Source organism: Malaclemys terrapin, chromosome 2 (genome assembly GCF_027887155.1).
Source record: "Malaclemys terrapin pileata isolate rMalTer1 chromosome 2, rMalTer1.hap1, whole genome shotgun sequence".
Taxonomy (NCBI): domain Eukaryota; kingdom Metazoa; phylum Chordata; order Testudines; family Emydidae; genus Malaclemys; species Malaclemys terrapin.
This window is the reverse complement of record NC_071506.1, coordinates 239092365-239118329: the sequence shown is the minus strand read 5'-3', so window position 1 is coordinate 239118329 and position 25965 is coordinate 239092365. Positions and strand designations below refer to the sequence as shown.

At 44.1% G+C, this 25965-nt stretch overlaps 2 protein-coding genes across 4 annotated transcripts in view; both read left to right on the top strand.

The window, feature by feature from the left end:
• The window catches only part of DYNC1I1 (dynein cytoplasmic 1 intermediate chain 1), a 252896-nt gene that overhangs the window by 172010 nt on the left and 54921 nt on the right, over positions 1–25965 (top strand). For all 3 annotated transcript variants that reach the window (XM_054020391.1, XM_054020390.1, XM_054020389.1), the window contains exon 11: positions 17235–17381. In XM_054020391.1, coding sequence (XP_053876366.1) covers positions 17235–17381 — 147 coding nt within the window. The remainder of the gene's footprint in view (positions 1–17234; positions 17382–25965) is intronic.
• Positions 19739–21241, top strand: LOC128832788 (uncharacterized). The gene is made up of 2 exons (XM_054020392.1): positions 19739–20250; positions 20727–21241. Exons 1-2 carry the CDS (start codon positions 20037–20039, stop codon positions 21200–21202), a joined length of 690 nt encoding a protein of 229 aa, XP_053876367.1. The 5' UTR covers positions 19739–20036; the 3' UTR covers positions 21203–21241.

Sequence of the window (25965 nt, the reverse complement as noted above, 5' to 3'; positions counted from 1 at the left end):
GATCAGTTAGTGCTTCTGTTAACTGTCATTTTGAATGTGGAATTTGCTACTCCTGTTGATCCGATGAAGCCCAACTCTGTTAGCTTTCGGGGACTAGTGTTAAGTGGGCATCTGTTTACTCAAGCTTTTGTCCAGGAAGGAGATGGTGGAATATTTTAGGAGAGTGTCAAATGAGCTCATTCAGTTGACAGTGATCAACAACATTATATTTATTTATACACCCAGAGACTTAGGGCCCAATCCAACTCCTATTGAAGCCAAAGGGAACATTTCAATTGACTTCAGTGTATTTTGGATCAGGCTTTTCCTAAAGGTTACAATGGGCCAGATTTTTAAAATAAAATACTTTTTAAAATCTGGTTCATTCTGTACAAAATGTATGAAGAGCTATATTTTCAAAGTGGCCCCAACCTGGCCTCCATTTGTGTCTATGCAACTTTGGATATGCACCTCTCAAGCATTGGTCCATTACTAGATGGAAATGGTAGAATTATCAATAAACATGCAGAAAAGGCAGAAGTGTTCAATAAATATTTCTGTTCTGTATTTGGGGAAAAACAGATGATACCATCTCATCATATGGTGGTGGTAACATTATTTTCCCACTCCACTTGTATGTCTGGAGGATGTTAAACAGAAAGTCAGACATTTTAAAATCAGCAGGTCCAGACAACTTGAATCCAAGAGTTTTTAAAAAGCTGGTTGAGGAGCTCACTTGACCGTTAATGTTGATTTTCAGTAAGTCTTGGAGCACTGGGGAAGTTCCAGAAAAGTGGAAAAAAGCTAATATTCCAGTTTTTAAAAAGGGTTAACAGGGTGACCCGGATAATTATAGGCCTGTCAGCCTGACATCAATTCTGGGCAAGATAATGGAGTGGCTGATATGGGACTCGATTAATAAAGAATTAAAGGAGGGTAAATTAATGCAAATCAACATGGGTTTGTGGAAAATATATCCCGTCAAACTAACTTGATATCTTGTTTTGATGAGATTATAAATTTGGTTGATAAAGGTAATATATGGACATAGAATCATAGAATATCAGGTCGGAAGGGACCTCAGGAGGTCATCTAGTCCAATCTCCTGCTCAAAGCAGGACCAATCCCCAACTAAATCATCCCAGCCAGGGCTTTGTCAAGCCTGACCTTAAAAACCTCTAAGGAAGGAGATTCCACCAATAGGTAACCCATTCCAGTGCTTCATAATATACTCAGACTTCTGTAAGGTGTTTAACTTGGTACCACATGACATTTTGATTAAAAAGCTAGAATGGTATAAAATTTACATGGCACACATTAAATGGATTTAAAAACTGGCTAACTGATAGCTCTCAAAATGGAATTGTAAACAGGGAGTAGTCATAGAGCAGGTAAGTTTCCAGTGGGGTCCAACGGGGATCAGTTCTTGGCCCTAGGCTATTTAACATTTTTATCAAAAACTTGGAATAAAACATAAAATCATCACTGATAAAGTTTGCAGATGACAAAAAATTGGGGGAGTGATAAATATTGAAGAGGACAGGTCACTGATTGAGAGTTACCTAGATTGCTTGGTAAATTGAATGCAAGCAAACAATATGCATTTTAATAAGGCTAAATGTAAATGTATACATCTAGAAATGTGGTGTGTAAGCAGTGCCGGCTTTAGGCCAATTCCCCCGATTCCCCGGAATCGGGCCCCGCACCGAAGAGGGCCCCGCGCCCGCGCCTAAGAGGGCCCCGCACCTTACTCACCCGGCGACAGTCCGCTCCGGGTCTTCGGCAGCACTTTGGCGGTGGGGGGTCCGCTCCGGGGGCGGGGGAGACGCGGAGCGGACCCCCTGCCGCCGAAGTGCCACCGAAGACCCGGACTGGGTATTCGAATCGTACCCCGCAGGTCCTAAAGCCAGCCCTATGTGTAAGTCATACTTACAGATTAGGGGATTCTATCCTGGGAAGCAGTGACTCTGAAAAAGATTTGGGGGGCATGGTGGATAATCAGCTTAACATGAGCTCCCAATGTGTCACTGTGGCCAAAAAACCTAATGTAATACTGAGATGCATAAACAGGGGATGTGAGTAATAGCGGTAGTTTTACCTCTGTATTTGGCATTGGTATGACTGCTACTGGAATACTGTACCCAGTTCTGGTGTCTGCAATTCAAGAACAATCTTGATAAATAATAGAGGGTTCAGAGAAGAGCCACAACAATGATTAAAGGATTAGAAAACCTGTGATTGACTTAAATAGTTCAATCTCTTTATTTTAACAAAGACATTAAGGACTTGATTACAGTCTGTAAGTAACTACATGGGGAACAAATATTTAATAATGGGCTCTTCAGTCTAGCGGAGAAAAGTATAACATGATCCAATGGCTGGAAGTTGAAGCTGGACAAATTCAGATTAGAAATAACATGTAAATGTTTGACAGTGAGGGTAATTAACCATTGGAACAAGTGATTGTGGTGGATTCTCCATCACTGATAATTTTTAAATCAAGATTGGATGTTTTCCTAAAAGATCTGCTTTAGGAATTATTGGGGGGAAGTTCCATGCCCTGGGTTATAGAGGAGGTCAGACTAATGATGATTCCTTTTAGCCTTGGAATGTTTGAATTTATGAGTCACTGACTCTTTATTTAACAATGCATAAAATGTTCCTATCACTTAGTCTTTGGTGAATAAACAAATCTGACAGTGAACAGGTTTGACCAAAGTCAACTATCTTGAACTCCTTCCATTTCTGTACAAATGGGTGCTGCTCATGTTCTGTAAATTCTATCACCTGCAGGCACAGGTAATTCGCAAATAATGTAAGTATGACTTTGAGCATGCACAGGAGGCCCCTTTTAAAAAGTTGTCCAAAAATAAGTATACTGTATCTTTTAGAACACTTTTGGCATCCAATACAGTGCATTCTGTGGTGTTTGAAAAAGAGAGCTGTAGAGGTAATGGAAGAGGATAACTAAGGTATCTATTTAATATTGTATCATCAGCTTTTACTTATATTAAATATATATTCACTACATAAATCAGGGACTGCACATAAGGATGAAAATAGATATAATTTTCAAGTCTTAGTGGAAGTAGCATTTTTGAATGTGGGATTGATTTAAGGATATTTTGCTACAGTATTTGTCAGTGGTTTTAATCAAACTGGCCCTGAAATTCTGCACCAGACCTTGTCTTTAAGCAGCTATGCTGAGTAGAAAAAAACAAAGAATTTTCATATTTCTTTATAACCTGTTGGGAATGAAAAGTAAAGCATTTCAAATGGAGCTATAAAATCAAACTTAAGATCTTTTGTTTCAGTTCAGTTATGGGCCTTTTGTGAATTATTGCAGACAATTCTTTATAATTTATCACACTGATTTTCTTAACTTGGATGAAGCCCAAACACAACTGAGGTAACATACAGATTGAATTACCGCTTACTTAAAAGGAGGGTGGTCCCACCAGGATAGAATGGGGTTCATTGACAGGCCGAGGACCTTCCTTTTTAGCTACCTGTGTTGTATTTAACCCTTTAACATTAGAAGCCCAGTTCAATAAAATATGTCATGACAGAAATGAAGAGTGTACCATTATTTTACCAGCACATGTAAAGAGAGCTGTACACATCTTCTCTGGCAAACCGTCTAGAGAAATTCAAAGGTAAGATGCACATCTCCCTTTGAATTAGCTATGAAATGCATTTGCTGTCAATGCTTTTTGGCATTGCTGAGTCCCTGGCTGCTGACAGCCATGTTGCTTTAAAAAAGACATTTGTTTAATTTGTATTGATCTAGGAGCAGCTTTACACAGGTATTTAGGTTTACAAAACTCCCACTAGATGCCTATCTGTATCTTTAGGCACCGAAATACTTTTGTAAAGCTGGCTTCTCACTGTCAATTAGACAATGTACGGTAGGGTTGGGAGAAGAGGATGGGCTGCTGCTTTGGATGATTTATGTTGCAGCTCCTTTAGTATTGTGTTTTTAAATTGTGTCACTGGTGCCCAGAGCTTTGGATGGGCACCTATTGGTCTGGAGTTGCTTTGTTTTAAATCAAAATCTAAATGAATACATGAATGGATCAATGTGTGGCCATGCAGTGCTTTACAGAGACTATAAATACTTTCTGCTTGTTTTAGTGCGACAGTCATAAAGTGATCATTAAAACATTTTGTTTACATCTTTGACATATTTTTTAATGGCCAGTATTGAAGCAGGTCAGAAGTAGGTTTATATTCTCTCACACTGGGTCCCCATAATGCCAATGACATACAATTGATGTCACGTTTTACCAAAATAGCCACTGCCGGCAGCAGACTCAGAACTGTCAATGGAAAACTAAATACACTGGTTTGCCATATACCATGTGCAACCCTCCCCATTTCTAAAAGGTTGTTCAATGTGTAAGTCAGCACCAAATGTTGCCCACTCTTTTCAAAAGCATTTCTGTTTATTCAGGGTACAAATTGCTTCTAAGTGTCTGACTTTCCTTATTGATGGGCTGAGTAAATGTTATGAATTATTTTATTTTATCATTATGGTAGTGCATAGAGACCTCAATTGAGGGCTTATTGAACGAGACAGTTTATAGGCAGATAGAGAGTCCCTGTCCCAAAGAATTTACAATCTAAGGTTCCAATCCCACAAATACCAAGGCATGTGCTTAACTTCGTCATGTGAGGAGTCCCATTTATAGGATTATGGACTACTTAAAAAGATAAACAAAGGAAGTGTTATCTTCCTCCTTTAACAAATAGGGAACTGTGGCACAGAGAGATTAAGGGCTCGATCCTGAGCACACATGTCCTGATTAGGTAAAACTCTTAAGCTAATGCTTAACATTAAGCACTTCAATAGCCTCATGGGCTTTTTAAGCACAATCTCCAATTAAGTAAGGTGCAAAACACACTTGTCTTGATGTGCTTATAAGAAGTTCTCATTATTATTTCTCAATGCTGCTCAAACTAACAATCTCAGAATGATGTTCAGAAAAGGCTGCATACTTACAGTTGTGCCCTTATTTCGTAGCTTTGGCTTATGATGTTGAATACCATTAAGGAATGTTTTTTTAAAAGAGCTAAAGCTCAGGTTCCCTGTTCGCAGGAGCAGTTTGTGGGCGTAGATCTGACGTGTTCCTTTAACTACATGGTTTGCACCTGCAGACACACAGCTTAAGGTGGAAAACCTCAGATTTGTGCCCTTAGTTGAATTTATAGGTACAAAACCGGATGCCTTTTTTAAAACGTGGCCACTGTGCTCAAATACAGCTGCAATACAATACTCTTGGATGTCAGAGCTGTTGCATACCTGCCTTGTAAACCTCTCTGAGAAGCAACTGACTTTCCTGACGTGCTGTTTGCATCTTTTTTAAGGACTTAGGACTTTTTCAATAAAAATAAATTTAATGTGTGGCTACATTTCAAGTCAGTTGGTCTGATGGTAGAAATGGAGCAGTACCAGCTTTGGATTTAGAGTAGTCGTGTGGCTGAGTCTCTTGCTGTAGCTTTTATGTGGTTGGGTGAGACATTCTTAGAAACCCCAAACATTCTTGAAGATCCTAAACTGGAGACATTCACAATTCCTCCCTCCGTTTTTGCCATTAATCCTTCATGTTTTAGCAAGCACTGAAGTTAATGCAACCTACACTCTTTCCTGTCAAATTGGGCCCCCTCCCTCCTTTTTTCTCTTGAATAAAGCAGTCTGTTCCTTCCAGTCCATACTCTTGTAAATCAAAGGGATAGATGTCAACACATGCCATACCCAAGTATAAACTTCCCTTTTTTAATTAAATGGGATTCTGACATTTGGTTTGAAGAAGTGTTTGTTTTTTTAAAAATATGTAAAGGATATCAGCTGCTTTTATTTAGTTTTTAGTAAAATCTGAATTTCCTCTGATACCACAAATAATTGTGCAAAATCCTTTCGGATGCCATTTCACAGTTCCTTACAGGGAGGTGGAGGCAGGGCTGGCTCCAGGCACCAGAGAAGGAAGCAGGTGCCTGGGGCGTCCAATAGAAAGGGGTGGCAGTTCGTCAGTTGCTGGGGTGGGGCACGTCCGGGTCAGCGGCGGCGGCACTTCGGCGGCAGCTCAATCGGCCCCCTTCAGTCTTCAGTGGCAGTTCGGCGGCGGGTCCTTCACTCCCTGTCCTCCTCTTCGGTGGCACTTTGGCAGCAGCTCAATCGGGTTTTTCTTTTTTTCTTTTTCCGCCGCTTGGGGTGGCAAAAAACCTGGAGCTGGCCCTGGGTAGAGGTGGGGGAATGTAGAGATTCTTTGCATTAAAGGCTTCCACAACCTAAGAATCAGCACTTTCAAGTACGCATCATAGCACAGAGACTCTTTTGTATAGGGCGACATTTTTCTTGCTTGTCTCTTTGGTTATGTTTTCAGAACTGTTTGAGAAAACTGACCGCACAGCTATTGCTGCCTCTTCTGCCCTTTGCTCAGCATGGTACAATAACTGATTATGTAGTCTTGAAGCAAACTGTTCTCTCTCCCACCATCAATTGGTCCATCACATCATCTTTTGAGACTGGAGACTTTCCAGTATCTTTCTAGCTTATACTATCCAAGCATTTTTATTATTTGTTAAGAGCCAAGTGTGTTTTGAGGAAGAAACCACCTTGCTCAGCTCCGGTCTAGATCCTGCACCATTAAAGTCAATGCAGGTTTTCCACTGTATTCAGTGGGCATAACATCAAGAGGAGGGTAGTTCAGTTTCATATTGCAAAGCAACATAGGCATTTTAAGGAAGGTGAGGACCACAGATAAACTCCCCAAGGTTTGTCTGTTAGTTTATAGCAAGCTAGAGTGTGAATTTAGAGTGTACTTGCTCTGAGGTTCTCAACCTTTTTCTTTCTGAGCTTGCCCCGCCCCCACTCCCCCCATATGCTATAAAAACTCCACAGCCCACCTGTGCCACAACAACTGTTTTTCTCCATATAAAAGCCAGGGCCAGTATTAAGGAGTAGCAAGCAGGGCAATTACCCGGGGCCCCATGAAGTTAAGTTGCTCAGGCTTCAGCTTCATCCCTGGGTGTTGGGGCTCGGGGTCCCAGGCTGCAGGCTGGCTGAGCAAGGCTTTGGCTTTGGCTTTCTGCCCTGGGCCCTAGTGAATCTAACACTGGCCATGCATGGCAGACCCCCCGAAACCTGCTCATGGCCCCCCTCTAGCTGAGAACCACTGTACTAGCTACTTCACACTAACTCCCAATGTGGACACTCGTAGTGTATGATGAAAGTGCTTTTGTGCGCTTTAGCCTAATGTGCAGTACTGGTGGCCATATGGAGAGTTACTCTGGAGTAGCTTGCATGCTGTAAATTCACACAAGAGCTTGCTGCACACTAACTTCCTCATGTAGACAAGCTTGTAGTCTTCCTGGGCATGGTTTTCAGTAGGTATGTTGTTGAATGCTAAGGGGAGAAATCTCCCCTTGTAGCCACAGTTCATATCTTGTCTTTTTTGCATTTGTATCTTGTGCAGGACTTCTGTTGATCACAGTGTGAATTCTATGATTGAGAAATTCTAGTCCTCCTGTTTTCTAATACAAGAACAAGGGGACATCCAGCAAAACTGAAAGGCAGCAAATTCCAAACTGAGGAAAGAGGAGACTCTTCCACATAATGCAGAATTATCCTGTGGAACTCACTGCCACAAGATGGCATTGAAGCCAAGAGCTTTGTAGGATTAAAAAAGGGCTTAGTGTCATGACTGGGCAGTCAGGCCTACTTTGGGCAGTCAGGCCTACTGGACAGAACAGTGTCAGTCAGAGGCCAGGAGCAGCACTAAAGGCCAGAGCTGGAGTCAGAAACCAGGAGTTGGAACCCAGGGATAGAAGTCCAAGACCAAACCGAGTGGCAGGTCCATCACTACAGCTGTCAGAGGAGCCCACCTTGTAGTACAGACGCTTCCTGAAACTTCTGGGTTTAAATAGGGTGCCTGGACCAATAGGGGATGACAAGAGAAGCTGTCAGTTTGGCCTTCTGAGGAGGTATTTCCTGTGGTATTTATCTCCACAGTATCTATACGGTAGTGTATGCAGGCATACCCTATGGCTGCTGGGTAATAGTGTGGAGGTGGTGGCTGCCTGCCTGACACCCCGCAGATCCAGGTTCCTGCCCCATCTCTGCAGAATCCAACACTTAAACATTTATATGGATAACATACATATCCAAAATTATAATAGTTGATATTAAAAATAAGTAAGAGGCTTGAAAGGGGAACAGCTTCTCATGCTTCTAACTATTAAGGTTTAGGAGAAACTTTTTCTAGGGGAAGATTATCCCATAATTGCCTACTCTGAGTTTCTTGCACCTTCCTCTGAAGCATCTGTTGGTGACTAGATGAATCACTGATCTGATCTTGCTATGTTGCTATGTTGCTTTTCAATCCTTGGTCCTTTAAGACAGGGAGAGGTTGGGAGAAGGATTTTATTTGGTATCTGGGTTGGTGGGTATTTTGTTTATGGACAGCCTTTGTTGCCTACCTTGAAGGTCCAAATGTGTCTATAGTATCCCTTCATTAGCCATAGAAGAGTGTTCATGTCACTGGGTCTCAAGCAAGGAATAGGATTCACCTCCTCAAGAATACAGTTTACTTGCATATGACATGCAATACATGACATGCATCTTGGGCTCTGTAGCACTCCTTTGTTATTCATTTTGTGTCCTGGTACTGTCTTTTGTGGAATTACCTTCAGGATGGTACCTAGAGGCACATGGGTTGGGACGAAGCTTCCCCTGGGGGAGGCTAGCTCCCTGTCCCACCTCTTCCACCCATGGCCCCGCCCACACTCCACCCCGGGCCCTGCCCCCTGCTCCGCCTGAGGCCCTGCTCAGCCTGCGGGGACGGGGGCTGAAGAGGGATGCGTGATTGGCAGGCAGGAACGTCTCACAGAGGTGGGGGGTGAGGAGGGATGTGACAGGCGGAGGGAGTGTCACGGGGAGTGGGGTAGAGGAGAGGAGGGACGTGATGAGCAGCGGGGACCTCTGAAGAGGGTGGGGGTGGAGTGGAGGAGAGGAGGGACTTATCAGGCAGCAGCAGGTGGTGGGTGCCTTGGAGAAGGGGCAGAACAGGGAAGGGAAGAGGCAATGCACAGGTGGGGCCAGCACAGCCCAGGTGTCCGGTGGCAGGGTGCCAGCTGCACCAGGGGAAGCTTAGCCTCCCCTGACCCCATGTACAGGCAGTGATGCCCATTCACATATGCATGTCTATACTAGATAGACTTCAGAGGTCTCCTAGGTGCCTGCTGCAATATAATCTGGCTTCTTGGCAGATAGAAATACCTGTGAGCTCCTTATATCCCTTCTGATCACTCATGAAATATTCTTTTGATGACATTCTCATCAGATGTCATCAAATGTAGGCACCTGGCACCAGCATAGGTGCTGCTTTAGGGGAATGATTTCCTGCACAAGAGACCTCACAAAATGCAGTCACTGTAGTCCATTTAACGTCATTATTATTTAGCACCCAGGTCTGAGTGAAATTGTTCAACTGGTGGCTGGGCACAGTGCCATCTAAATATATGGACATGAGAGTAGGCAGCCAGTCTCTATGGCCCTATGCACATCTGATGTGGGTACTGAGGTCAGGCTTCCCAGTCAGGAAAATCCAAATGACTGTCTGTCCTGAGCATCTGTGGTTAAGGGGATATGCCATCACTAATCCAAAACTGGGCTGGATTAATTTTCTAAAATAAAAAACAGCTTTGCCAGCCACTTAAAGAGAATCGTGGGCCTGTGTAAATTGAGTGCAGTGGTGTGGAATCAGGAAAGAAAGACATCTGAACAAGTTGCCACTCCTGTTGTCTCTGTAGCATTCCCTCTGTGTCCAGGGTAAAATAGGTGCCAGGGTGTGGCACCTTGCTCCCTTAGTCCGCAGTTATTGAAAGGTATGTATAACTTTTTGTCTGAATGGAGCCTGCACTTTGCTGTGACTATAGTACAACCATATCATGTTTTATTTCTTAAATTAAGTTTCCCATAATGCTCTTGATGTTTATAGCCTCAGGCAGAAGTTTTAAAACATTGTGAGCAAATGTACTAGTTTGTTCTAACCAGTGCCTGCAGCCTCCCATTCAGTTGTGCAATTCTCTAACCCCAGTGGAGCCTGGGCTAAGCGGAACCCTCAAATCTAGCAATTGTGAGTGCAGTCCACACTCTTTTATGTGATAGAACAGGCATGATGGAATGCAAGTCAGGTAGCAGCACCACTCTGGGGCCTAGCAGCAAGGTTCATCTTTGAGATATGGATGGGAACCTAAAGTGCAAGTCACAAAACCCAATAGCAGTGGTTTGGAATGAATAGCAGACACACCAATATCCAGAAAGCAAAAACCAGTCGATTGCATATTTGCGTACGTTTTTGAAAATTTGCACATGAAAATTTGAGAGCGCAGGATAGAGGATGGAGTGAAGGGGAAGAGGAACTCCAGAATGGTTTTGAAAAAATAACCCTCACCTCACCACTGCATTTCCTTACTTTAAAAAAGTAACCCTCTCTCCAACAGATTTCATACTGGGCACTCCATTATTCAACACCCACTTGCCCTCAGTCAGATCTAAGTTCAGATCTGAATGTTTTGGCTCAAATCTCGGGCTATGGGGACTGAAGGTATTGGTCAAGAAAACATGGTTGTAATTTGTAAGTGATCTCTCTCTCTCTCTCTCTCTCTGACCCTTCACCATATTATGTTGTGTGACAAAGTTCCTCCTCTATCTTGGTGGGTCCTGCGCTTATTGGCGGATTTTCCTGCCTCAGAGATTCACCATGTGGGTTGGGGAACAGCCCAGAGACCTTCCCCTCTGGAAGAACCCACAGTCCAGGTCAATTGGGAGGTTTGGGGGGAAGCCGGGCCAGCCCTCTACTCCAGGTTCCAGCCCAGGGCCCTGTGGACTGCAGCTGTCTATAGTGCCTCCTGTAACTGCTGCATGACAGCTACAACTCCCTGGGCTACTTCCCCATGGCCTCCTCCAAACACCTTCCTTATTCTCACCACAGGACCTTCCTCCTGGTGTCTGATAACACTTGTGCTCCTCAGTCCTCCAGCAGCACACCCTCTCACTCTCCGCTTCTTGCTCCCAGCTCCTCACACTCACCCCACAAACTGAAGTGAGCTCCTTTTAAAACCCAGGTGCCCTGATTAGCCTACCTTAATTGATTCTAGCAGCTTCTTCTTAATTGGCTCCAAGTGTCCTAATTAGCCTGCCTGCCTTAACTGGTTCTAGCAGGTTCCTGATTACTCTAGTGCAGCCCCTGCTCTGGTCACTCAGGGAACAGAAAACTACTCATCCAGTGACCAGTATATTTGCCCTCTACCAGACTCCTGTACCCCACTGGTCTGGGTCTGTCACAGTAGGTACTATATGCATACAGTAAATTGTCCACATTACATTCTCTCAAAACTCTCCATCCTTCCCTCCTATTATCTACTCTCTAGAATTGGGTACAAAAAAAATAAGAAAAACTACTCTGCATACATAAAATCAGAAATAGACAGTCTACGACAATTCAATTTCCAGCCTTTTAAATGGCAGACTTCTGGGTTGAGCAAAATAGGTTCAGTTTTCCTGTCTGTAACTGTTTTCAGACACCAGTTAAATTGTCTTTCTCTCATGCTTGTGAGAGGAATGAATATATGTAAAATGATAGGTATGCATAGTATGGCCATGCATCCTTGGGAACCAAGTAAATCAGAAAATAGGGGTATTTGCATAGACCCCAAAAAAGTTTAAATAAAGCCTCACAGATCTATTTATGGGGGGGAAATAATGTGAAATATGTTCTACTTTATTTCCAGCACCCAGGAATTGAAAAATATGCCGAAGCTGAATCCTGCATTATTTTAGCCCATAAATGGCTGCCTAAGACATTAAATAATTTATTGAAAATGTAAGAAAAATAATAGACCCAGCAAACATTACTATGTACTATGCCCCTTTCTTGGTCACCAAACATCAACTAAATTGTGTTGTCAAGTGCCACATAAGATCAGGCACAATCTAGAGCACATGCCATAGCCATAAAGTGTGTATGAGTGTGTACATATGACTTGCCCTTCAGTTTATTGACATTCATGCCACAATATTCTGCAGTCTGTAGTGCTCTATGTGGGTAATAATCTATTGATGGCACAGGTTCCAGCACAGGATTTACACAATGTTTAACCTTTATATTATTGTTACAAAGTAGTTTTTAGAAAACATTGTCTGGAATAGTCCAATGTGGAACAATCTTTTGTAGTCTTTTGTAATCTGTTGTGTCTTTGGTCTTCCAGTTGTTCCAATAATATTAGCCCTACTTGGAACAATGTTCTATGTTCATTCAAATAAAACAATAACTCAGTTGGCCATTCTGGGTTTGGCAGTCAGAATAAGGCACCTTGAACATCATGCTCTATATTTACATTTAGTCTCAGACATGAAGGTAGTTGTGAAGGTATTATCTTTAGTTTCGGTAGGTTTTGTGGCAGTCCTATTGTTATACCAATAGAATAAAAATTAGCAGGATCTTATTAAGAGGGATAAGGCAAAGATGCCACATTTATTGTAAATATAATGATAAAGCAAAAGATAAAAGTAAACAACGTTGTTTGACTACTTATTCCTATCACTACTTATTCCTTTTACACACACACACACACACACACACGTGTATGTATATATATTCATTCACACAATCATTCATTCAAGTTTTGTATAGGTGTTATAGTTATCAGCCTAGAAGTTGCTCATGCCAAGTTACTGGCCAGCTATCTTGGTCATGAGGATGGAGCCGAGTCTGTGTCAGGTGCACCTGATGCTCCTGGAGGCTGGCAGCAGAACCAGAGACTCAAAGTCCTCAGTCTTGAGAGTCCATTCTTATAGGAATTAATTCCTATGTTAGTCTATGGGAGCTGTTTCATTCTGCTGTTGCTGACTCGATCAGCAGATGGTACATTCCTGGGCACATTCCTGGTGGCTCCAAACTGTCCGAAGTTTGTGTTTCTCATCCTTCCAGGTGATGGGGTGGATCCCAGTTTACCCTCCGGGGGTTCTGGTGGTCCACTTTACACATTCTTCGGCCGATGGATACTCCCTTTCTAGGCTGGCACCTCCCTAACCATTCATGTACATCAAGCATTCATCAACATACATTCCATATCTTAACCATATTTTAATTTACTGTCTCCACCACTTTCAGGGTGTGTGCTAATTCATTTGAGATTCCCGGCCCTTTAATCACAGAGGGTGGGGGTCTAGGAGCCGTTGCTGTTACAATGAAGTGAAAGTCACTTAACGGCTTATAGTGTTTGTTTACATTGTATCAATTACTTCAAGAACAAAGTCAATTAACTTGTTTGTAAGTTTTACATAGTAATAAAGTATCTTTCACAGGATAGATACAATCAATGGTTTCTACAGACAGTAGCTTACAAGTTTTAACAGAAGACCCAAGAGATTTTTGTACTTGGTGAAACTGTTGGATTTTAAAGTGTGGGGGACAAATTATTGGGGGTCACTGTCACTTGGGGGAATCACTGTTAGTACCTTCTTTAATATCCCTACACTATCAGATCTTCTGGCTTGCACTGGGTCAGGACTGGGTGATGATTCAATTCATAACACTGAATCAACTGCATTTGCTGTTATAGCAACAATGTCCCACCCTAGTGATAGCATTCATTGGGTTGCTGGAGACCCTGACCGCTTGTGGTCACAAAATGTTCCACTGCACTTTGAGTGAGTGTAGAGTTGTTAACCCCAATAACCTAATTTGTGTAATTTTGGGAGCCTAAATTCTTCCATCAGTGGGAGCTCAGTATGGTGTTCTCCTTGCCTTCCTGCCCTAAAATTTTGTGTGGTGATGTGGTGTGCCATTAAACTAGCTGTTGTATTCATCTACAAGTGGTGGCTCAATGGTTGCTGAAACTTACTTCATTGAAATGTTGGGATGCTCCATTGGTTAATGTTGAGAAGGTGCTTAGAGATTCTCTGTTGAAAGATATTGCAGAAGCACAACAAATAGTTAATTATTATTGTTTATCATTTTAATACTGACCATGAGATGGTTCCTGCTCCTTTGAAGTCAATGGCAAAACTGACTTCAGTGGGAGCAAAATCAGGCCCCAAGTATTTGAGTCTGGAAGCAAGATACACTCTGGAGGCAGAGGAGGATCACTGGGAATGATTTCTGCTGCTCTGCTCAAACCCAGGGTTGCTCAAATTGTCAGGGGACCTGCTTGCAGCTCTCTCCTATTAAGGCTAAGATGTGAACCCTTTGTTTTTAAAATAGCTAAATGAAGGCAGCCCTTACTCATGTGGGTACTCCCATTGACTTCAGTGAAACAATCATCTGATTAAGTACAGTAGAATGGGGTCCTTAAATTGGTAAATTCTAATATTTGAAAGGATTTTCCCTTCAATGGAAAAATGTTGCTGACATAATTAAAAGGACATGAACATTTCATCAACTGAAAAATGTGAGTTACTTTGGAAGGATGTGTAAAACTAGAAGCAATTTTTTTTTTCTAAGTCAGAATCATAGCAAAGGGTTATTTTCAAACTTTATGAAAAACACACTTTGGCAGTTTATATCTCCACCATCCAAGTGTATTCTGGGATTCTGGATTCAAAAACATTCTAACCATGAAAACACAACATTTAAAAATACACCGTCTGCATGGTTTCTCTGCCTCGCTTCAGCATCTCCAAGTTTGTTTCAGACAAACTAAGAACTTTGTTGTGGAATGACTGTTTGAATTTAGGTTTCTTAAAATATAAGTGTAGCCTTACACCCATTGTGGGTGTACATCCAGCGGTTCAACCAGATTATTTTAAAATCATCTGGCTATTTCACTGCATGTCAGAAGATCTGTCTTCTTAGTTATAAAGTATGTGATGGGTTGATTAAAACAACTCACAAAGCCATTAAATGAACAGATAAAATGTAGAATGTGTGATGTAGGGTTCTGTTAATTATAACGTCTGGGGGATCTGTGAAAGTTGCATGGCAGTTGAATCATACTTGATTTTTAAGTGCATCATGATGCTGTAGTACTATGAATATTTTTATATAAAGTTATATGCCTCAGAGTCCTTTTTGAAATTGATGAAATCTTCATTCTTGATGCTGTAACTGACCATAAAATAATTAGTCTCCCTGCACAGCTGGAAGTGAGCTAAAACAGGCAAGCATAACAGCGTAGAACCACATGAAAACTTTAGAGGAGAAGGAAGGAGGTCAAAGAGGTCAGGGAGAACACCCATGGGAACTAGGGAGAAGGAGATAGTGTTAGACTGTTTCACTGTGTTGGAGACAGCTAGGTCAAATGTATAGGATTGGCCATCCCTAGAATATATTATCATTCATTGTGACTGTTTCTACTGAATTATTTTAGAGCCACGTTATATAGCTTTATAGAATATAAATTGGATATATCAGTGTTAGTTCAGTAGAAACTGTTTAATTGGGACAGCTCAGTTTATTCTATTTCATCCCAATTATGGCTATCCAGAGTTGTTGTAGTTAATGATAAACATTTTGGAAGGTTTATTACACCTCACGCTTCAGGTTTTAAGCCAATCTCTTACTATTAGAGACCAGGATGAGACCTAATTTGAAAGACAAGTTATGCCACATTTACCTACAGCAAAGTTCTGACACCTTCCTCTGAAGCATCTGGTGCTGGCCACTGTCAAAGACAGGACACTGGACTGGTGGGACCATGGGTCTGACCCAGTATGGCAATTCCTATGTCTCTAATTATGCAACCAACTTGTTTAAACAAAGTTTACCTTAATGTTGGCAGCTCGGTTCGTGCAACTGAAGCATGATAATTTATGAACATTTAATTACTGAATACAATGGATGAATTTATCATTTCTCACCAATTTAAAATATCTAACCATTAAAATATAACATAAGTGTGTTACTGGTAATTTCCCAGTTGCCATTAGCATGAAACAGTCTGAAAGTAAAAGAAAATAATTGTGACCATTGTCATATTGACACTCTAACGATAACCAACCGATCAGTTAGGCTAACTTGTCCCCATGGGTTGTCTGAGGAAAGTGACATTTGCATCTTTTTTTGCAAGCCAAGTCTTTATTGTATGGGAATTCTCAGAACATTCTTTTGTTTTCCAATTTCCATAAAATGGAGGCTATGTACCCAGAATCAGAGACATCAGAAATGGAACATAGTTCCTTAAGGAGAGAATAATGGAACCATAAAAGAATCTAACTTGCTTGATGCTTTGTTTTACACAAATGAGGAGTGCAGGGACTGCTCCCTGGTAGACTTGAGGCTGCACATTATTCTGGAGAGGACAGAGAGGAAGTAACGCCATAGCCATGTCCCCAACTTCACAGTGCCTTGCAGAGCAGCTTATCGGGTAGCTTGGGAGGTATCACGTCTTGGTTCCACACACCCTCAGCTACAGCCCAATAATAAATCCAGCCCTCAGTAAATTAAGGAATATTGCTCCTGCAAGACCAAGTGACAGTGGTAGGGAAAGTGAGCCCTTTTGCAACTCAGAAGGGACCTTCTTGGCCCCAAAGCCTGTGTATTGTGTAACGTATTTGTTATCCAATAAAGAAGTATTTGTCTGACTTACGGTGTTCCCCAGGGCTATAGCTAGATGTCCCCCCAGATGAGGAAAGGATTGGGGCTATCCACTCTCTCACAAACGTACCCCAGAATCTTTTGCCTTGCTTTAAAGTGATCCAGTGAGGAGAGTGCCACAGGAGCCAGTGGCAAGGGTAAACATATTGAGGGGCAAGCAAGTGAGGGCCTGGTTTTTCCTGTGGGGGAGTGAGGGGAGGCAGGAGTCTCCTGGAGGGGGGTGGTGCAAGAGGGATCCAGGATCTCCCTGTAGGGTTGCAAGGGGGACAAGGATCTCCCTGCTGGGAGCAAGGAAAATAAATCAATGAAAATATTGGATTTTTTTTGTTTTTTTTTAAAGAAGCCCAGGGAGGCACTTTCCCATCATCATCTCACATATGGTATCTCAGGTGGTGGTTTCTCATCACCAGTGCCTAAAGCCTGCCCTGTTCACTTTTTCTCCAGGACCCATGGGACTACAAATATTGGGGCCATTCTTGCATTCTTTGCAAGGGTCCCTTTGTCTTCACTGAAAGACCTGGGTGCGCAGGGAATACAGAGTCAGGACTGCACTCCTGAGAGAATTGATTATAACATGCTTCTTAAGGAACAGAAAGGCAGATGACTGACAATTGAACTGACCCCTTTCCTTCATTCTCTACCCTGTTTTTGCTCTAGTCCTCTGTGATGTCTGTCTGCTTTGCACGTTTTCACCCCAACCTGGTTGTTGGTGGAACATACTCTGGCCAAATTGTCCTGTGGGATAATCGCAGTCACAGGAGGACTCCAGTTCAGCGTACACCCCTTTCAGCTGCTGCTCACACGGTAAGGCTCAATGTCATTGCGAAGAAACATTCAACGTGAAGTGCAGATCTCTTAGCCTGAGCTACTGCTACAATGTTGTATTTTTTGTTACATGCAAGAAAATAAGAGAATGGATTTTTAAGGGGGGGGAATGGATGGGAAACAGACTAGGCGACAGCTTCCTGCATGTGCTCAAAGGGTGATGGCTGGCCCGCGGTTGGGTGTTTAGGAAGTCTCCCCACAGTGTATGACCAAACAAGGGCATCTCACAATAATGGTCCAGTGCTGTGCGGAGTGCAGGGACAACTTGCTCCTGATGCCCACCTGGGGAATAAGTCTTCAGAAAGGGATACGGATAAGGCAGAGTTCATGATTCCTCCCCACGCCCCCTCAGTACTGGTCCATGGATTGGAGCCAGCTCACTGTGGGAGCAATCTGTTCTCGTAATGAGGATGAAGTTAATTGCATACACACAGAAACCCCAAGCAGCTGTGCACAGTCATTGTGGGGTGGTGCAGGGCAGGGCAGTAGCTTAAATGCCTGATTTAGCCCCAACTAGGTTGGGATTGTTCTGGGGACATAAGGGAGAACAACTAGGAATAATGGGATGAATTTTAGCAAAGGGTATGTAGACTGAACATCAGGAAAATTTCTTAATGATGAGATCTTTTAGGCTGCGGAATAAACTTCCAATAGGCAATTACCTGAAATATAAAGAAACTGAACTGGACAAAGGAAGAAAATGATCCTGTGCTGGCAGGGGGATAGATCAGATGACCTAGTAGATCTTTTCCACCTCTCACTTCTGTGATTCTCTGATTATACCTTTGTAATTTGCTGTTCAAGTGTCAACCTTTAGTTTGTTGTGACAATGTAATCCCTGGGGTTAAAAGTCAAAATCTAACAATCGTTAAACATAATTTAGTGCCAAAAATTCACTTTGGCACAAATATGATGACTGCCTTGCCATTTATGTTAGAAAATGGCAGGTATGAAATTATTGGGAGTTGGAAAAGGGAAAGGAATATAGTTCTCCAAATTTCTGCCATCATCAGTTTTGTCTGACTCTAATGCCCAGTTATGCTGTGGATCACAGCTGCACCATTACTTTGAATTTCCCTAATGTTTGTGTCCTTTTTGTCAATAATAAGTAGGGGGTGGGTGGGGGCGGCTAACATTGCTCAAACTGCATGGAAGAAAACACTGTGGCTTGAAGTGGTGATTTAGTAACATGGGAGACCAGAAAACTAGAGGCTGGAAACTGTAAATGTAATTGAAAATGGAGTGATTGGGGTCCAAAACCTAGTGAAAAGGAAAAAATTACTGGGAAGGTTTGTTCTTCCCTTGTGCTCAATAAATTTTTTAGACAAAATTATACCACCTAGGAATGATATTCTAAGGCCTGGTCTACACTAGGCGTTTATGTCGAAGTTAGCGCCATTACATCGAATTAACCCTGCACCCGTCCACACTGCGATGCTATTTAGTTCGACATAGAGGTCTCTTTAATTCGACTTCTGTACTCCTCCCCGACGAGGGGAGTAGCGCTAAATTCGACATGGCCATGTCGAATTAGGCTAGGTGTGGATGGAAATCGACGCTAATAGCTCCGGGAGCTATCCCACAGTGCACCACTCTGTTGACGCTCTGGACAGCAGTACGAGCTCGGATGCTCTGACCAGCCACACAGGAAAAGCCCCGGGAAAATTTGAATTTTAATTCCTTTTCCTGTCTGGCCAGTTTGAATCTCATTTCCTGTCTGGACATCGTGGCGATCACAGCAGCACTGGCAACGATGCAGAGCTCTCCAGCAGTGATGGCCGTGCAGTCTGTGAATAGAAAGAGGGCCCCAGCATGGACTGATCGGGAAGTTTTGGATCTCATCACTGTGTGGGGCGATGAGTCCGTGCTTTCTGAGCTGCGCTCCAAGAAACGGAATGCAAAGATCTATGAGAAGATCTCAAAAGACATGTCAGAGAGAGGATACAGCCGGGATGCAACGCAGTGCCGCGTGAAAATCAAGGAGCTGAGACAAGGCTACCAGAAGACCAAAGAGGCAAACGGACGCTCCGGATCCCATCCCCAGACATCCCGTTTCTACGAGGCACTGCATTCCATCCTCGGTGCGGCCGCCACCACTACCCCACCACTGACCGTGGACTCTGAGGATGGGATATTGTCCATGGCCGGTTCCTCGGACATGTTAGCGGACGGGGAAGATGAGGAAGGAGATGAGGAGGGCGAGGCAGTCGGCAGCGCTCACAACACTGATTTCCCCGACAGCCAGGATCTCTTCATCACCCTTACAGAGATCCCCTACGAAGCGTCCCCAGCCGTTACCCCGGACACAGAATCTGGGGAAGGATCAGCCAGTAAGTGTTGTAAACATCTAAACATTTATTTTTAACAGAACAGGAATATTAACAATTAAAAGAATGGGTTGTTCATGATTACTTTGCCCTAGGCACTTAACCGTTCAGTCATGGGCAGTGCAAGTTTTGAAAAAAAATCTAGCAATGTCCGGTTTTCCGTGATTGTCCTGCCCAAGCCGCTCTACTGTTTATTCCCTGCTACTGCAGCTACAGTAAAATGCGGTCTATATGTGCAGGGATAGAGCAGTAATCCTCCCGGGACATCTCGATGAAGCTCTCCTGGAGGTAATTGGAAAGCCGTTGCATGAGGTTCCTGGGGAGAGCGGCCTTATTGGGTCCTCCGAAGTACGACACGTTGCCGCGCCACGAGACTATCAAGTACTCGGGAATCATTGCTCTGCACAGCAGGGCGGCATACGGCCCTGGTCTTTGGAGGCTTTCCCGGAGCATTCTCTCTCTCTCGCTGTCAGAGATCCTCATCAGGGTGATGTCGCCCATGGTGACCTGCTTTGAATTAGGTAGGGGAATGTTAGTGTTGGGACTGCTTGCTCGTTCCTTTACAGAACTGTAACAGCTGGTTTGCAGCCACGCGGTGGAGGCGGGAGAGGGGCTGCCGAAAGGGATCGTTCCTGGGGACAGCCGCGAGGGGGTGGGACAGGGGCAGAGTTCCCGCTTGCCGGATTGCTGGCAGCAGGGACTGACATTGCTTTAAATGTGAAATGAGGCCAGTGGTAATATAAAAGTTTTAAACTGCCACAAGTCTACGGCTTACCATGTCTGCCTGCAACAGAAATTCCGTTGTGCTGCCCCGCTTCTCAAATGTGCTGTGGAAGACCCCAGGCACTGAATGCGAAGGCCGAGAATTCGACCTTGTGCTGAGTGCGCATGTGATAGGTGCTGTGCATGGTCTTGTTCACAGAGAAAGACTATGTTCTTTGTTCACAACTACATTTATCTTTCTGAGGAATTCACTCCCTTTTTCCCATTCCCACAGCCACATCTGCGACTGTCTCACAACCTAGCCTGGCATCACACTCCCAGAGGCTAGCGAAGATTAGGCATAGGAAGAAGAGGACACGGGAGGACATGTTCTCTGAACTTATGGCCTGTTCCCAAGCCCAGGCAGCACAGCAGACCCAGTGGCGGGAGAAATTGACCCAAATGCAGCAAGCAAACATGGATCGGGAGGAGAGGTGGCGGCAGGAAGACCAGCAGGCGACTCAAACGCTGCTTGGACTACTGAGGGAGCAAACAGACACGCTCCGGCGCCTTGTGGATGTTCTGCAGGAACGGAGGCAGGAGGACAGAGCCCCGCTGCAGTCCATCTCTAACCGCCCTCCCCCGCCACCAAGTCCCATACCCACCTCACCCAAAGTGCAAAGAAGGAGAGGCGGCAGAGTCCCTGCTAACTCTCACTCCACCCCTGCAGAGAGCTCTAGTAGCAGAAGGCTCTCATTCCCCAAAACTTGAAAAGTTCTTTCCTTCCCGCCTGACAAAAGCCCCCGTCCAAGTTTCACCTCCCAGTTCCATGTGTAGTTGATAATAAAAAATATGTTCATGTTAAGTACTGTTTCAATGATGTTCTTTTGGAGGAGGAGGGGAAAGGGGGTTGGTAATTGGACAGGACAGTCGCCTTTGGCAGGGTACATAGGCGGGGGCAGGCACAGCAGCAGGGCACATACACAGTGCAGTGATGCAGTGACTAGTTACCCTGGTTAGTCTGGGAGGTTGTTTTCATGTTATGTGGTGGGGGGTGGGTTGCTCTGTGACTTTGTGGCGGGGGAGGGCAGTTACAGATCTTAAGCGGCGGTCCTTATGCAGGATCACAGAGCCACGCAGCAGGGGATCTGTAACCGTCCTCCCCCTGCCACAAAGTCACATAGCCCCCCCATACACACAGTCCCGATCAGGAGGGGTGACAGGCTCCGTTGAAACAACCATCCCACCGCAGCGGAGCCCGTCAATCCTTGAGTTTAGAAGCTTCATTCGCGTCACTACACTACACCCGCTCCGCACCACAGTCTGCGTCCCAGTTTTAAAAAATTCCAGCGAAAACAGTATTAAAGAAAACGGTGTGCGTTAACAAAGTAGAACTATTTTTATTTCGAAACGTGTGTTGGAAGGGGCTGAAGGGGGTATGTAACTGGGTAGGATAGTCAACATTAACTGGGTAAAGAAACGGGGGCAGGTTCAGCTTCTCTGTACACAAACTTAAAAGTCACAGGTTACCCTGCTCACTCAGGAACTTTGCTTTCAAAGCCTCCCGGATGCACAGCGCTTCCCGCTGTTCTCTTCTAATCGCCCGGCTGTCTGGCTGTGCGTAATCAGCAGCCAGGCTATTTTCCTCAACGCCATAAAGGTCTCCCCCTTGCTCTCACAGAGATTGTGGAGCACACAGCAAGCTGCTATAACAATGGGGATATTGGTTTCGCTGAGATCACAGCGAGTCAGTAAGCTTCTCCATCTCCCCTTGAGACGGCCAAAAGCACACTCCACCACCATTCTGCACTTGCTCAGCCGGTAGTTGAAGAGTTCTTTTTCAGTGTCCAGGGCGCCAGTATAGGGCTTCATGAGCCAGGGCATTAGCGGGTAGGCTGGGTCCCCGAGGATGACTATAGGCATCTCCACATCCCCAACAGTTATTTTGTGGTCCGGGAAGTAAATACCTTGTTGCAGCCGTCTAAACAGACCAGAGTTCCTGAAAACACGAGCGTCATGAACCTTGCCCGGCCATCCCACGTAGATGTTGGTAAAACGTCCCCTGTGGTCCACCAGTGCTTGCAGCACCATGGAAAAATAGCCCTTTCGGTTAATGTACTGGGTGGCCTGGTGGTCCGGTGCCAGGATAGGGATGTGAGTTCCATCTATGGCCCCACCGCAGTTTGGGAATCCCATCGCTGCGAAGCCATCTATGATCGCCTCCACGTTTCCCAGGGTCACTACCTTTGGCAGCAGTACATCAACGATTGCCTTGGCTACTTGCATCACAACAACCCCCACGGTAGATTTGCCCACCCCAAACTGGTTCGCGACTGACCGGTAGCTGTCTGGCGTTGCAAGCTTCCAGAGGGCTATGGCCACTCGCTTCTGTACACTCAGTGCAGCTCGCAACCGGGTGTCATTGCGCTTCAGGGCAGGGGACAGCAACTCACAAAGTTCCAGGAAAGTTCCCTTCCGCATGCGAAAGTTTCGCAGCCACTGGGATTCATCCCAGACCTGCAGCACTATGCGGTCCCACCACTCAGTGCTTGTTTCCCGTGCCCAGAATCGCCGTTCCACGGCATCAACATGACCCATTGCCATCGTGATGTCCTCGGCGCTGGGTCCCCTGCTTTCTGAGAGGTCTGTGCTACTCTCAGACTTCAGGACATCACCGCGGTGCCGTAGCCTCCTCGCCTGACTTTTCTGCATCTGCCTCAGGGAAACCTGTATGATAAGCTGCGAGGCGTTGAGCGCGGCCACAACTGCAGCGATGGTCGCAGCGTGCTCCATGCTCGCAGTGCTGTGGCATCCGCGCTGTCAATGACTGGAAAAGTGCGCGAACTGATTTCCCGCCGGCACTTTCAGGGAGGGAGGGCGGGAGTGATGGACGGATGACGACAGTTACCCAAAAGCACCCTCGACACATTTTGTTACCCAGAAGGCATTGCCGGCTACACCCAGAATTCCATTGGGCAGAGGGGACTGCGGGAACTGTGGGATAGCTGACCACAGTGCACCGCTTCGAATGTCGACGCTTTCCCCGTTAGTGTGGACTCACAAAGTCGAATTACTGTCCTTAGAGTGGACACAGACGTTCGACTTTGCAATATCGATTCCAAAAAGTCGATGCAAGTAAATTCGAACTACTCTCGTAGTGTAGACAAGGCCTAAAACTTGGATCATTTTCCCAGTAGCAGAGGTCAATGTATAATATTATGACTATGACAACTAGAAATAGATTGCGTGGATTTATTCGTAAGTGTGAATTGTGTGACTACGTGTACCAGTATAAATAACCCTAGCTAACATGGAATCATGTTTTTAAGGAGTTTGATCGTGCTTCAGAATAAACATAAATTAAGTGCTATTCCTACAATCCTGACAGGCAAAATTCTTGTCTAATTTAAATTAAGTCCTGCAGGCTCATGCCCTAAGCTGTTACACGCAAAGGAGTATATTGAATCAAGAAAATGATTCTTTTGTACAGTAGGCAGCTAGGTGCTGGTTTGAATATTTATTTTTATTTTAACAAATATGCCCCATGAAAACAAGTGTTTAGTTATTGCTGCTCTCTTCAGTTAGCTGAATAAATATGGATCATGCTGTCAACATTGTTAAAAAATTCCCGTGAGTTTATTCCCGCTGATTGGTGCCCAGGAAAGAGAGTCCCACCACAGCTTACTCACTAATTTCCTTTCACGCCCACCACACAGCTGTATTTGGAAGAACAGGAAATTTTAATTAAGACAAAAAACTCCTGCATGATGATTTCATTTCCAAAATAAATAAAAACAAGCTGGCATCTCCCCTGTGAAAGGAAGGAGCCAATTTACACTTTTTGCTAAGTACAGTTGGTCGTCCTTTTTGCTCGTTTTGTTTACATCTTTTGAATTTCATTACTCATGAAACAGACAGCTGGCAGCACTGTCTATAGCCAAGTATCAGGGGGTAGCCGTGTTAGTCTGTATCTACAAAAACAACAAAGAGTCTGGTGGCACCTTAAAGACTAACTGATTTATTTGGGCATAAGCTTTCGTGAGTAAAAACCTCACTTCTTCGGATGCATAGAGTGAAAGCTACAGATGCAGGCATTATAGCCAGGCATTCTATAGGAAGGTACCACTGGTCTGGCAATACGTCCCCTGATGAGTCTGGCCACTCCCTGCCTATTTGACCTGTATCCTCCTCCCACCCTTGCAATTCCAGCCTTAAGGCTGCTTTAGCAATTTGTAGGTTGTTTTGTGACGAGGACAAATGCTCATTACAGTTTAGGCTGAGCAGACTAAATTTACCATGTAATAATATGTGCTCATCAGTTTTTATTCCCATGTTAATTGGTACACAAGGAAGGGTTATGTGAAGGGCGCTTCCTAAGGGTTTTTTTTTTTAAAATGTAGCTTTAGGGACAGATTTTCCAAATCTGGCCTGTTTGTGACTAGCATTAATTCACCAGGGCAATCACTTGTGCATACGGGCCTTCAGCATCCTATCACCTGTTCACACAAATGATGGAATTTATACACATAGGGTGTGATCCTGCGCCACTGAAGTCAATGGAAGTTTTGCCATTCACTTCAAAGGGAGCGGAATTGGAGCTGTCCACCTTAATTGAGGATTGCTTATGTAAGTTCCATCATTTCTATGCACAAATGATTGTGTGCACAAGTGATTGTCTTTACTTGGATGAATATAGATGGGAACTGAGTTGAGGCCACTAGTAAATTTGGCCCTTAATTAATTTTCTTTAATTAAATGTAGTGCTAGTGAAAAGTGAAAAGTTTCCATTTCTAGAGACCAAAGTCTTCTCTTTATCCACAAAAAAAAAAAACCAACAACACTGAATAGACAGTAGCAGTGCAAGTTTCCCAACACTGCCCTACAGCTATGCATGTTATCCTTGATCTGGACAGACCACCTGTACTGGCTAAAGGGTAGTTCATTCTCACTGGCCATTCTTTGAAGAGTGCCGCTAAGGGTGCTCGGTTGTGACAGTGGTTTGGTGATGAGAACACTTGGCCACTAGAAACTGAGCTTGGAGCAGCACCTCGTTTCCCATGGGCCATCAAACAGATGTCAGATGATAACTTGGAGCCCAAAGTATAGATGCCTGAGAATAAAAGTACCGTGTACACCCTAACATGTTAAATGGACACATTTAATGCCTGTGGACCAAATTTTGCTCTCAGTTTCACTGGTGTAAATCTGGAGTAACTCCATAGGTTAGTGGAGTCACTCCCGATTTCCTTTGATATATCAGAGTACATTAATTGGCTCATGATTAAGAAGGCTGGTGGATTTGTTCATATTTTTTCCATTGAAGTACATTTGAAAATATCTGGCATAGCAGCCAAACTGTGGCGAAGTCCAAGTCTTGGAATTTTCTCCAATAAAATCTACATTTTCATTCCATTTGAAAGGTTTGCTTCTCTCTGCCAGTCATTTTCAGCATCAAAAGCTATCAGCAGAATCAGATGTGTCCCTGAGGGTGAAATCTCATCCACAGAATTCAGCATTTTCACAGCATTACTCAG

Bases quoted from the DNA above. Each gene is read 5' to 3' on its own strand.
- LOC128832788 (XM_054020392.1), top strand. From the start codon at position 20,037: ATGAGGTTCCTGGGGAGAGCGGCCTTATTGGGTCCTCCGAAGTACGAC. The intron at 20,251-20,726 runs GTAGGGGAATGT...CCATTCCCACAG, and splicing joins GGTGACCTGCTTTGAATTAG to CCACATCTGCGACTGTCTCA.